This window comes from Colletes gigas, unplaced genomic scaffold (assembly GCF_013123115.1).
Source record: "Colletes gigas isolate AHSC1104 unplaced genomic scaffold, ASM1312311v1 Colletes_gigas_Sc00011, whole genome shotgun sequence".
Lineage (NCBI taxonomy): Eukaryota > Metazoa > Arthropoda > Insecta > Hymenoptera > Colletidae > Colletes > Colletes gigas.
The window spans coordinates 7094800-7107177 of NW_025106640.1; the positions used below are offsets into that span (position 1 = coordinate 7094800).

General features: G+C 39.1%; 3 protein-coding genes across 3 annotated transcripts; 1 reads left to right on the forward strand and 2 right to left on the reverse strand.

Annotated features, from left to right (window-relative positions):
- Positions 1–2279: 2279 nt before the first annotated feature.
- Positions 2280–8860, reverse strand: LOC122398448 (nose resistant to fluoxetine protein 6-like). Its single transcript, XM_043398292.1, has 13 exons — positions 8509–8860; positions 6987–7215; positions 6752–6928; positions 6355–6563; positions 6105–6299; positions 5952–6045; positions 5585–5879; positions 5447–5526; positions 5286–5381; positions 5088–5217; positions 4313–4487; positions 2821–2963; positions 2280–2411 (listed from the first exon to the last, which is right to left on the reverse strand). The coding sequence occupies exons 1-13, from the start codon at positions 8858–8860 to the stop codon at positions 2280–2282; spliced, it is 2307 nt and encodes a 768-aa protein (XP_043254227.1).
- Positions 8861–9775: 915 nt separating this feature from the next.
- On the forward strand, positions 9776–11111 carry LOC122398325 (deoxynucleotidyltransferase terminal-interacting protein 2). The gene is made up of 2 exons (XM_043398064.1): positions 9776–10242; positions 10328–11111. Exons 1-2 carry the CDS (start codon positions 10146–10148, stop codon positions 11014–11016), a joined length of 786 nt encoding a protein of 261 aa, XP_043253999.1. The 5' UTR covers positions 9776–10145; the 3' UTR covers positions 11017–11111.
- Positions 11049–12248, reverse strand: LOC122398326 (estradiol 17-beta-dehydrogenase 8-like). Its single transcript, XM_043398065.1, has 4 exons — positions 12103–12248; positions 11899–12015; positions 11450–11825; positions 11049–11371 (listed from the first exon to the last, which is right to left on the reverse strand). Exons 1-4 carry the CDS (start codon positions 12131–12133, stop codon positions 11155–11157), a joined length of 741 nt encoding a protein of 246 aa, XP_043254000.1. The 5' UTR covers positions 12134–12248; the 3' UTR covers positions 11049–11154.
- Positions 12249–12378: the final 130 nt, after the last annotated feature.

A 12378-nucleotide genomic window follows, 5' to 3' on the forward strand; every position in this document is an offset into this window, starting at 1 on the left:
AATCGATCGATTTCGTTCGAACGATGGATCGACCGAGGCTTTCGACGTGGTCGCGCGCGAGTACGTCCGCAGCCAACGACAAAGGCAAGTTTCACCCGGGAAATTTCATAGTATTAGATTAGCTTGTTTCTCTTTCTCCGGCACGAAACTTTCGTCAAACGTTGTCGTTCGTTGCTCGGCCGTGCCGTAATCCGATTTCCTTTTTTCGTTTTCGTTCGTCGCGAGTGGAGTTGGCCAATTTTCATTCTCGAACGACGAGTGAAATTTTCACTTATTCTCAGAGAAGTCGTAGAAAAATATACCAAAAGGACAAAGCAAAGATTTCTAGATAAAATTTAAAACGCGTAAATTGGAATAATAACTCATAGATCGTCCACTGGCAGTCGATGATGACTCGAGAAAGTCACGATCGGCGATTCGTATTCGTGGCACGTGCCGCCAAGTCGCGAGTCGCGTGAAAATCGAGCCTTTGCATTCGCGTTTCTCGGTGCACGTTAACGAACGATTCGCGTTGGTTCGAATTTTGTACATTTTTTAGGCCCCGTGAACGAATTCAAGGGCGAAAGTTTGAAAGAGAAGACCGATCGCTGTTTTAAAACCGCGATCGTGTTACGAAACTCGAAATACGAATGTCTTTTACCCACGGCGATCCGTTCACCGTTAAACTTTTATATGCGAGAGGAGACCTCGAGTTCAAAGTAGGGTCGACGTACTTCTAGATTTCTACATCGATTTAACGTCTTCCGTATTCCTTGCATATTCATACAGGCTCGATCCTGGCGACAAGAGTATCCATAACTTATTTATTATCAATTTGGTTCAGCGAGAGGAAAGATTGACGTTTTGGTCTGATCGAGAACCATTTTCGAGGAGGAAGATAAATTTCACATTTATTAACACTGTGCTTAATAATATTGAATAGATCTCAATTATAGTTTGTATATATTCAGGATGATTTAAGAATTTGGATAAAAATAACAGGGATTCTAAGGAAATCACAAACCCACACATGTTGAATTTTATGTTAACAATAACACGATAGCAAGAAAAACCTATTACCATTTTTATATAACTTATTTACTAACCTTGTTGTTCTTTATCAGTTCCAGTGGATACTTACAGCTACACTTATAATTATTATAATAACCTACTCGTTATTTCTGTTCCTTTGTAAACATTTCACCTTCTACTTGATAAGTAGGTTAAATTTTTGTCCAAATAGTAAGTGCGTATCATAGTCTTGCATATATGCTATTAAATTAAATTGTATATAAATAAATAAGTTTAAGGGGATATTCGTAAATATCGACGTTAGCTAGAATGCAATGTTGACCACGCGTCGTCGGCCAAAAAACTCGCACGATCACTTCTCGAAAACTTTCTTTTGGTACGATTGGGATATAGATATTTTAATTCTGGATTTCTCTTACGTTAGAGTCACATATTTGTTCTGTGACGCAAACCGCCGTCGGAAAGTGAAACTGGTCAAAGCGAACCTAATTTCGTGTCTCCTTTTTCCCAGAAAAAAAAACGTGTTTCTATATTAATATGCACGAAACTTAAAAATGAGATTTGGACTCATCGACACCGAGGCATCGAACAGCGACTTTCACCATCCGATCTATCGATCGTCGTTTTTTCAAATACCGCTCGAGTACCGGTAAAAAGGCGTGTTGCACGGAGAAAACGGGAGTCAACAAAGCTAAAACACAGCGACTGTGCAGAGTTCAAAGACTAATTCCAGCCGCCGCCATCAGTCTCAAGGGTATCGTTTCTTCTCTCTGCAATTTAGAAACTTCACGCCATCTTTATCGCGGCTGAAATCGTGAATTTTAATTACGGCATTTATACCGTAGAATGACGTACCGATTTCGTCTTGGACAAGTTTTCCTTGGGACTGTTCGTTAAATTAACGCATTATAAATTCCATCGTTCCTACAAATAATCGTCCAAATTCGCTACAATGTTCTCTTCGTACGAGGACTCGGCATTTCTCTTGGAGACTTCGGGAACACGTTGTATATGTTCAGGAAGCGTTCACGGACGTCTCGTCTGTGTTCTACGGTAACGGCTCGACGAACACAAATAAATCTCGGTTTTTTTTTTTGCTCAAGATCTTTGCATAATACTACCGTTATCTGGTAATCGTGAATCTGATATTTGTAGGAAAGGGGAGCGATGATGTGACATCAAAGTTACGCAAAAAGAGCGTTTAACATCCTCGATAAGTGTTGCAAATCGTTGATCGAAGATCGAAACGTGAGGATATAGTTTTCTATTCAGTTTGTCGTTTTCCACCGTCTCATAGGATGGACTATTCTTAATAGAGAGACCATAGGAGCCTCGAAGAGTAGGCTGATGACCAATCCAACGGCATAAGACGCCACCGTGAACCCAAAGAACAGTATAGCCTGGAAAATATTATTTTATCGCTGAAGAAATGCTGTTAAAATATTTATTATTCCCACGATAAAGAGTTATCGTAGGAATAATTTTGATATGCCCATCGAAAAAGAAATTTTCTCTCCGTTCAAGGCGAACGACACTTTCTCCGTAGGAAAAGAGTGAAAGGGGAGGGAAGAAATGAAAAGTGGAAACTGGTGGGGGTGTAACACGTTCGATGGTGGGGGGCTGAGACAATTGAGGGGAAAGGGTAAACCGTGGAGTGGATAGAGTCGATATCTAACGGAGTTTCCAGAAACGAAGCGATCTCTTTCGGTCGGTAATCGGGAATTTTATAAAATTGTACGTTTGAAAATTCCATTGCAACCTGATAGAAAAAGCAAATGAGAAAAGCTTAAAAAATGAGAATGTTGGTACCATCAGTCCATTGGTTAAGTGTATCGAAGCCTCTCCGTGTAATATTACCGCTCGTATGATAGCTGGATGCACCAAATACACGCAATACGACAGCCTGGAAAGTGGATACAGGTATTTCCAGGATAGTATCCTATTTACGGGGCCTGAAAATACAACGATCGTTCACAAATGTTTGTCTTAAAATAGAAAATTATGTTAAAGTATATTTTCGCGGGACACGGGGGTATACCTATACATCAAAATTGATTGTAATTGACCCCTGCAATCAAAAATAATTTTTTTAGAATGATTTGAAATTTTTCAATTTTGCCCCGAAAAATTTCACAACTTCTCGAATTTTTTTCTAGAAAATGAGTAGGATTTCGGAGGTATATCTATTCACCAAAAATGATTATAACTAACCCCCCTAGCTAAAAATAATTTTTTCAAAATGATTCAAAATTTTTTAATTTCGAAAAATTTCTCCTCCTACTCGAATTTTTTTCTCGAAACTGAGTAGGATTTTAGGTATATGTCTGTTCACCAAAAATGCTTGCAATTGACCCCTGCAACCAAAAATAATTTTTTTAGAATGATATGAAATTTTTTAATTTCAACTAATTTCTCCTCCTACTCAAATTTTTTTCTCGAAACTGAGTAGGATTTCGGAGGTATATCTATTCACCAAAAATGATTATAACTAACCCCCCTAACGAAAAATAATTTTTTCAAAATGATTCAAAATTTTTTAATTTCGACTAATTTCTCCTCCCACTCGAATTTTTTTCTCGAAACTGAGTAGGATTTCAGGGGTATGTCTGTTCACCAGAAATACTTGTAATTGACCCCCCTAGCTAAGAATAATTTTTTCAAAAAGATTCAAAATTTTTTAATTTCGACTAATTTCTCCTCCCCCTCGAATTTTTTTCTCGAAACTGAGTAGGATTTTAGGGGTATGTCTGTTCACCAAAAATGCTTGTAATTGACCCCCCTAGCTAAAAATAATTTTTTCAAAATGATTCAAAATTTTTTAATTTTGACTACTTTCTCCTACCACTCGAATTTTTTTCTCGAAACTGAGTAGGATTTCAGGGGTATGTCTGTTCACCAGAAATACTTGTAATTGACCCCCCTAGCTAAGAATAATTTTTTCAAAAAGATTCAAAATTTTTTAATTTCGACTAATTTCTCCTCCCCCTCGAATTTTTTTCTCGAAACTGAGTAGGATTTTAGGGGTATGTCTGTTCACCAAAAATGCTTGTAATTGACCCCCCTAGCTAAAAATAATTTTTTCAAAATGATTCAAAATTTTTTAATTTCGACTACTTTCTCCTCCCACTCGAATTTTTATCTCGAAACTGAGTAGGATTTTAGGGGTATGTCTGTTCACCAAAAATACTTACAATTGACCCCTGTAACTAAATATAATTTTTTTAGAACGATTTGAAATTTTTTAATTTCGTTCAGAAAGTCCATTTAAAACGACGATAACGAAACGATATTTGGAACTGACCACCGTTTCCGGTAACGCAAGCGATTAGAATCCATCCGACGCAAGCTGCCCAGCCAGAATGCGACAGAGCTGTGTACGCTGCCGACAAAAAACGGCCGTAAGAGTTTCCGTATAGTCCGTAGACTATGGTCAACATCGTGACGAAGGAGAAGATCCAACAGCCAAGCGCCACGGTCTGTAATTAGAAATCACGCGTCAATTATTTCACGAGGAAATTTATTCTCGATAGAGCATCGTGACAGTAAATGATTACCACGGAGAAAGTGGACTGCGATGCGCGTTCGTATCATCCTCACAACGCATGATCGATGAACGTGGGTTACGTAAATTTTAAGCATCGTTTTTTTAACGAATCGTTTCTCCGTTAAATAATTCAAATTTCATAGAGGAAATGATATCGTTCGAATGAAAGTAAATTGTATACGAGTATTTTAAACACTAAATTTTTTGGGGGGAATTCTGTCGGTTCTCCTGTTACTCGTAACCTTAACCCTAATGTCCGCCATGCCCTCGAAAAGGCTGTTAGAGTCGCCCATGGCTGAACACTGCCTTGGGCAGGTACGCTCTGTCTGGGCCCCGACCTTGCCACTTATTAATGGCGTCGAAAATCCATAAATATAGAATTTCGGCGGGGGTCGGGCAAACTTGACTTTTTCGTCCATTGCTTTACGAAATATCCTCGATTTTGGATCTTTTCCATCGTTTTCGCGATCCCCAAGACCGTTCGATGTAAGATAATTTTCAAAATAAATGAAATTCGAAGTTTCACGCTCACCTTGTGAACCTTCATCGCGCAGTTAGACTTGAAGAGATACCATCCCGCGATCATTCCAAGAAGATACGGTCCGATCCTCGACCAGGGTTTGTCGTAGAGGCTCTCGTAGTGCGCGAACGGATCTTTGATGCTACGTTTATATTTTTAACTTGAAATCGATGGAGAAAGAAAAGCTTGTTGGTCGTGGAAGTGTTTTACCTTGGCACGTGGTGCATGTTCCACGAAATGATCGCAGTGGTGGCCCAAGACACGATCAGAAAGAAGACCGTCATGAACGCGGCGGCGGGAAGATATCTGGAAAGCACAGCTCAAAGAAATTATGGCGACAACTTCGTCGAGAAATGGTAGTTATCGTGTACCTTGCGCCAATTATAAGGATGATCATCCCGATGATGTAAAACAGAGTGTCGTTCGCCAAGTACCAGCTCCACACCATGCACTGTCGAAACGAAAGATCGTCAAGCGCAACGTCTTCGAGAATTTACAACTATCCTTACCCGCTCCTCCATTTCGAAATACGTGTTTATGTACAATATGTTCCTCCACCAGAATTTCCTGCAATTATAGTAGTCGATCGTGTAGAGATCGAGCATCGTGTGATCGTAGTACCAAGGCATCGATACTTGGATCAGCCCTATCACGAGAAGATACGGCGGTGTCAACCGGAAGTATCGATACCATACTACGCCTAAGAACTGGAGGACCTGGCCACACCCGCCCTTGATCAGTCTCATTTTCCGCAAAGTGTCTTTGGAAATGGTGCGAAAATACAGAAACGACACCAAACATCCGCTGAAACCAAGGTTCTCGTTTTCGTCGTTGCACGAAACCGCGGCGAAAATTACTAAGTTTGTCCAGTGATACCTAATGAAGAAGAACGTGTCCACGGCGTAAGTGCCGTTGCTGATGGTTTGGAAAAGGAAATCGGTCTCTGCTCTCGATTTGAACGTTTTGGCGTCTGCGAAGAGAGAAACCATGTGTATACGTGCACGTTAAACTGTTAACACGATTTCGTACCGGAAACTACGTTCACCGTGAGGCAAGTGTGAAGCAGGATGACCCACAGCATGGATATAAATCGTAGACCGTGAATCGGAGCCAAAGTGTCGGCTCCCACGTCGAGGCTGAACACTTTGGATAGGTTCAAGAGCAGACTGAACGACAGCAACGCCTCCGACAGTGGTTTGGGGACGCTTTTCGAATTGTTTATATCTAAAATTCGAAATCGATGATCGAGTAATACAAACGAAAGGGGCTGCGTGGTTACCTAAAGTGCCATTGTGCTCCTTCACCGCCCACAGCTTCTTGAACGTGATCTCGTCGTTGACGATCGCGTTAACGTTCAAGATTTTCAACTCCATGGACGTTTGCTCGGCACTTTGACCATTCTGCATCATACGTAACACTTGATACCTCAGAGATACGTCGTAGAGGGTTCCCAGAATCACGAAAACAATGGTCGCGGCCAACACACCCCTGCGAGAAATTCATCTTCTTGTACAAGCTCGATCCAAACACAAACGCAAGCGACAGAATTAAACATAGTAAAATTGAAATAAATATCCACAAGATCTAATGGATCGGTTGGAGTGTATGACGTGCTCGTTCCAGACTATAATCACGGATTAATTGTGAAATGAAACGATTTTGGAAGTTGGACGTACAGTATAAGGTAGAACACAGGATCGTCCCAAAACGAGTATCCCTTCGAGAGGTTCCTGATTGCTTCGATCGTTACTTCCGCGGACGGATCGTTCCCACGCTGGTCCTGGACGAAGTAGAACAGTTTCCGGACGTCTCTCGTGCCGCACGAATCGGGCAGACACATACCAAGAATAATCCTGTGAGTCTAAACCAATACAAGCGAAAGAGTTGATACTGTTTCTTTTTATTAGATGCCTCGATGAACGAGTTACCTCGTTGAATCCGGTACGATGAACTTTGAGAGAGAAGGAGACGGAAGTCATGCTGACCAGAAATGGCGGCACGTCCGTTTTACGTTGGGCCCTTCCATTGTTTCGCCAGTCGACGAATTCGCGGCCCATTTCGCGACACTGATCCGCGAATCCTAGCCAAAACACGTTTCCGGAAAACAGAGCCCAGGTGTACTTGCCGGACGAGTCCGCCACTGGAAAAATAATCGAAATTGTTGCAATGGCCCTTCGATTTGGTAGAAACCCTTTACGGAATAGAAATTATTATTAACGCTAGATTTACGGGCATTGATTACAATAGGATTTTTCTTTTAATTGGAATATGTAAGTTGTTAAATTAACACTCGTTAAATTAACGGTTTCCGTAAATCTGGTGTTAAAAGACCGTTAGGTTGCACCGCTGATGGAGGCTAAATCGTTTTGGTATTAATTCGTGGAAGGATACGGCTCCCACCCGGAAGCCACCCTTTGTTTTAGCTGTTTTTTTCAGTTCGCGTGGAAGCGGTGTCGTTGCATAAGGATCAGAATCATTCCTCTACAACGCGTTCCGAATACAATGATACCCTTTCGTATCGTATCCAGCCTGTTCCGTAAGAGACCACGATTACGTATGAATTATGCGATAATAGCCGGCCGAATGAATGCAATCGGATCGCCGTGAAGTTAATCATACTGTGCTCTGAAAATCTACTTTCTACGAGGAACAGTTTTCCAGAATTCCTCCTCTCACTTTGTTCAAATAATCGACGATGTTGCTCTCTAATAGGATATGTTCCATGCTTACCATAAAAACGCACCGCCTTACGTCACGGGGCATTTTAAATTCCACTGGCCGTTTCGACGAAATTGTACGCGAATACGTATACTTTTTACGGTTATTATTTATTTATATACGATTCATAAAAATACACCTCGGGGCTTCGTGAATTATTGAAATGTAATCGATGAAATTTCGAACAACCAAATTCGAACTAGATTCTGCGCGTTGCGTCGTTCGAAATAATCGCACAATTGAATCTGACGTCGAGGCGCTTCCTAATAGAGAGTGGACTCTCGAAGAAAGTCTCATCCATTAGACTAAACCGGTTTCAATGTACGTTAATAACATCTTGCCGCCGTATAACAATTTCCTTAGATACCGTGCTATCCGATAACAATTTCCTCATACCGTAGGAACTGTTATGGGACGTTAATAGGCGTTTAACACAGTTTCAATAGGGTATCCACGATACAAAGAAAGTCCGTGTGACTCACGGGCCCGATCAAATAATCGGGTAGCTCTGGACAGTGAAAATTTCACTGTTACAGAACGCTTCGAAAGTTACTTCGTAGAATTTCTACCGAATCGCGCGCCTACGTAACTTTAGAGCCATTTTAGTACTAACAGAATTTGACCATTTATATGGATCTTGTTACATAAGGTTCGATTTTAGGTCAATCTAGAGTTTGAAATTATTCAAAATGTATATCGTGCCGATTTTACTTGCTTTTCAATGCCCATTGATCCTCCATCGACAGTCCCTCCGTGTAATCCGTAACATCTCGATCACAGTTTGTCGAAATGTTCAGCGATTTGCGATCATCGCGATTCCAAAGTCGTGCCATTGCGTGGGGGCTCCAAACGTTTACAAAATCATCCCAATCTAACGCCGAAACGTTCAACCGAACCACTTTCGTCTGATCCACGTAATTTTTCACGGAATTATCGTAATTCGTTTGCAAAATTTCACTGTTCGTTTTCGACTCGTCGTTGTCGAATTGCACGATCCTTTTGGCCAGGTCCAAACCGTTCACGGACCAACAGGTGAATAACAGAAGCAATAAATGTTCCGCGCGCATCTTTAACTCCTTAATAAATTACGTTTTCTTGTGTACACGCGTTTAAGATAATCATCGATAATTATTTAGTTAGAAATTAACTTAATAATTAATAGAAATCCGAAGTACGAGATAAAATATCATTCCTGTTCAAATCAAAAACATTAAAGGAACCACGGTGTTTTCAACACTGAACTTTGAACGTCTATCGATCAATTCGAATATGGATCACATCTAGGGTGAAACATTAGCATAACACGATCATAGGCGTTGGGTTTTATAGTAACTGTTACAACCTGATCAAGTGCATGGTCAGATATACTCCGCTTACCGCCCCCCCACTTTGCTACCCCCTTAGTACTTCCATGGTACATGCTATTACGATTTCACATATTTTAAACGCAAGTTTTTATATTGCTTTCGTTTAATTAATTTAGCTGTTATTTTAATTGATATCACGTAATAAGAGAAATTCGTTGCGGAAGTCTTAATTAACAAAAGTAACCGTTTTAAGCCGAACAACATTTTTTAATATATCCTATTTAAGATACGATCGTTAAACTTTGATATATCAATATAAAGAAATGTTTAAGTTACAATTTTTTATTTAGTTCAAAGTAGGAGTTTTTGAAAGTTCGCGCTTTTCCAATCCTATCCTAATTAAATAAGCGTTTGCAAGCACAAGTATGACGTCACAGTGACGTCTTAAAGCGCTTGCAGCGCCTGTGCGAATGGCGTCGGCATAAGCAATGCTTATAAATTATAAGCGCCTGAAAGCATTGCTTGCGTCGTTTGTTTTGAAGCTCTGAGCACACACAAGTGCAGTTATGACGTCACTATGGCGTCATAACTCGCCTTCGCAAATTCTCATTTTGCCAAGATAGTTTTCGAATTGTTTTGAATGAACGTCGATCGTAGAAGGAGAAAAATAATTACTTCCACCCTGAATATCAGTTATTATATTAAGTAAATCAAAGTTTATTAAATGTTTATTATAATTTTGTTTCAAAATACATAAATAAAATATTTTACATCGATAAATTGTTATACATCAGATTACAACGATACTTATATTTCAATACCCTATATCATTACTATAAAAAATGCACTGAATAATTTGAAATTTTATACGTGATTAATGTTATGTTAACAAACGTACTATAATAAATTTGACTATTTGGTCGTTATGTTTTATCCTTTTCTCGCTTCAAAAGCGAATAACGACGAAATGATCAGCCTGTGAAACATAACCTTTATTACGTGAGAAAGACGTTGAAATATAACCAACCGACATTTGATCGCAACAATGGATATAATAATTGATACGAAGGGTGATGTCGGGTTAGTGGATAAAGATCATTTAGTAGAAAGTGATGAGGATGATTTGGACTTCAGAAATAGCGGTAAATAGATCCATCTTTTATCGTGGTTTTTTTTGAGGTTATAAACAACTGGCAGTTTATTAAAGATTTCTTATTCTATGGGTAGATGTATCAGGAACACAGGCATTGAATTTCTTCAACGTTGAGGAAGATTTAATTGAAAATATCACGACAAAAAAATCGCATCTTAACGTAAGTAAAGACATTGATCTTGAGGAATTTGAAAGAGACATGGGTTGGACAGACAATTCGCGAAAGAAACGAGCAAGTAAAACCGCTTCGGTCGTAGCTCCTTTGGTACGTGAATTAACAGAGACGGACAGAATACTTAAGAAAAGTGTTATAAAACCTGGTTTCGAGCAGCTGGAGGCTGTACCTCCTTACTTTGAAACCAAAAAGCAATTGCAAAATAAGAGACGTAAGGAGCGTGCTAAGACCAAGGGCAAAGAATGGTTTAATATGCGTCCTCCTAAAATGACACCAGAGATCAGGCATGATCTTCAAGTTCTACAAATGAGATCTGCATTAGATCCGAAACATTTCTATAAGAAAAATGATCTCAAAGTTCTGCCAAAATACTTCCAAGTTGGTAAGGTTGTTGATTCACCTTTGGATTACTATTCGGGTCGTCTTACAAAGAAAGAGCGTAAAACAACAATTGTGGATGAACTTATGGCCGATGCAGAGTTTTCTAAATATAACAAACGCAAATATAAGGAGATCATTGATGAAAAGAAAAAATTGCATCAGAAAGCTCACAAGCATGCAAAGAAACTCAAAGGAAAGAAAAAATGATGTATTTAATCTGCAAATATATATTTTAAACAAATAGTTAACAAAATTTGGGACACTTCATTTACAATTGTTTTTATTGTTATGTTTGTATAGATATATAATTATAAAAATATCTGCCTTTATGAAAAAAATATGGCCTCAATGCATTCCACCTGTAACGTCAATAGATGCACCATTGATATAGGAACTTTTGCTAGATGCTAAAAATGTTATAACTTCTGCTACTTCTTCTGGTTTTCCCATTCGACCAAGGGGTATTCGTTTTACGAACATTTGTTTCACATTGTCAGGCACAGTCTGTGTCATGGAAGTGTCTATAAAGCCTGGTAGTACTGCATTAACACGAACCCCAAATCTGTAAGAAGCCATTGAATATCATTATCATCTTCTAGTATCATGATATAAAATACTTTACATTTGGTCTGATACTTACTGTCCAAATTCTAATGAAGCAGTTTTTGTAAGAGCTTCTACACCAGCTTTTGATGATGCATAATTAGCTTGACCAATGTTTCCTATTTTCCCAATAATAGAACTCACATTAACAATCGAGCCCCCTTTACTTGTACCTGCTTCAATCATTGCTTTTACTGCAGTTTGAATAACAAGGAATGTCCCTTTCAAATTAACATCCAGCACTTGATCAAATTCTGCTTCGGTAAGTTTCAATATAAATTGATCGCGAGTAACGCCTGCAGAATTGACTATAATAGATGGCGGTGTAGAGTATGTACTTATTGCATTTTTAAATGCTTGTTTAATGCTGGAAGAATTTGAGACATCTAAGTCTAGTGCCAAATGTTTGGAGTCTAAATAAAAAAAATATGATATGTAATCTTTGGTTAAAGACGGTAGCAATAAAATTATGAATATATTTTCAACCATTCAAAGATTCAATAGTTTCTTGAGCAGTCGTTAAATTTCGGTCTGCAGTAATAACCTTAGCTCCTTGTCTTGCTAAAATACGACATACTTCTCTGCCTATACCGCTTCCAGCGCCTGTGATCAGAAGTTCGAATTAATTATTCACGATACACTGTACCTTTCAGTCTTTTGTTCTGCCCTGTTTATTCTTTGAATGCACACCTGTTACAAACGCTATTTTGTCGGCTACCATCTTTAATTCTTGTAATTAGTAGAAAACAACCTCGGTTAAAACCCTGGCGATTAGATCGGATGTGTAAATAAATACAGCGTTACGTAATAAAATAATCGGTAGGTACTGAAGGAATCAATTTTGCCGATTTACGAGTCATCCTTGAAAATTTTAAATTCTTTTCTTTTTTTTTTAACTACTGTCGGATCAACGCGCAGCAAGTACGCACGCGAGCATTGGACCAATTAGGATGGACCTCTGTTACC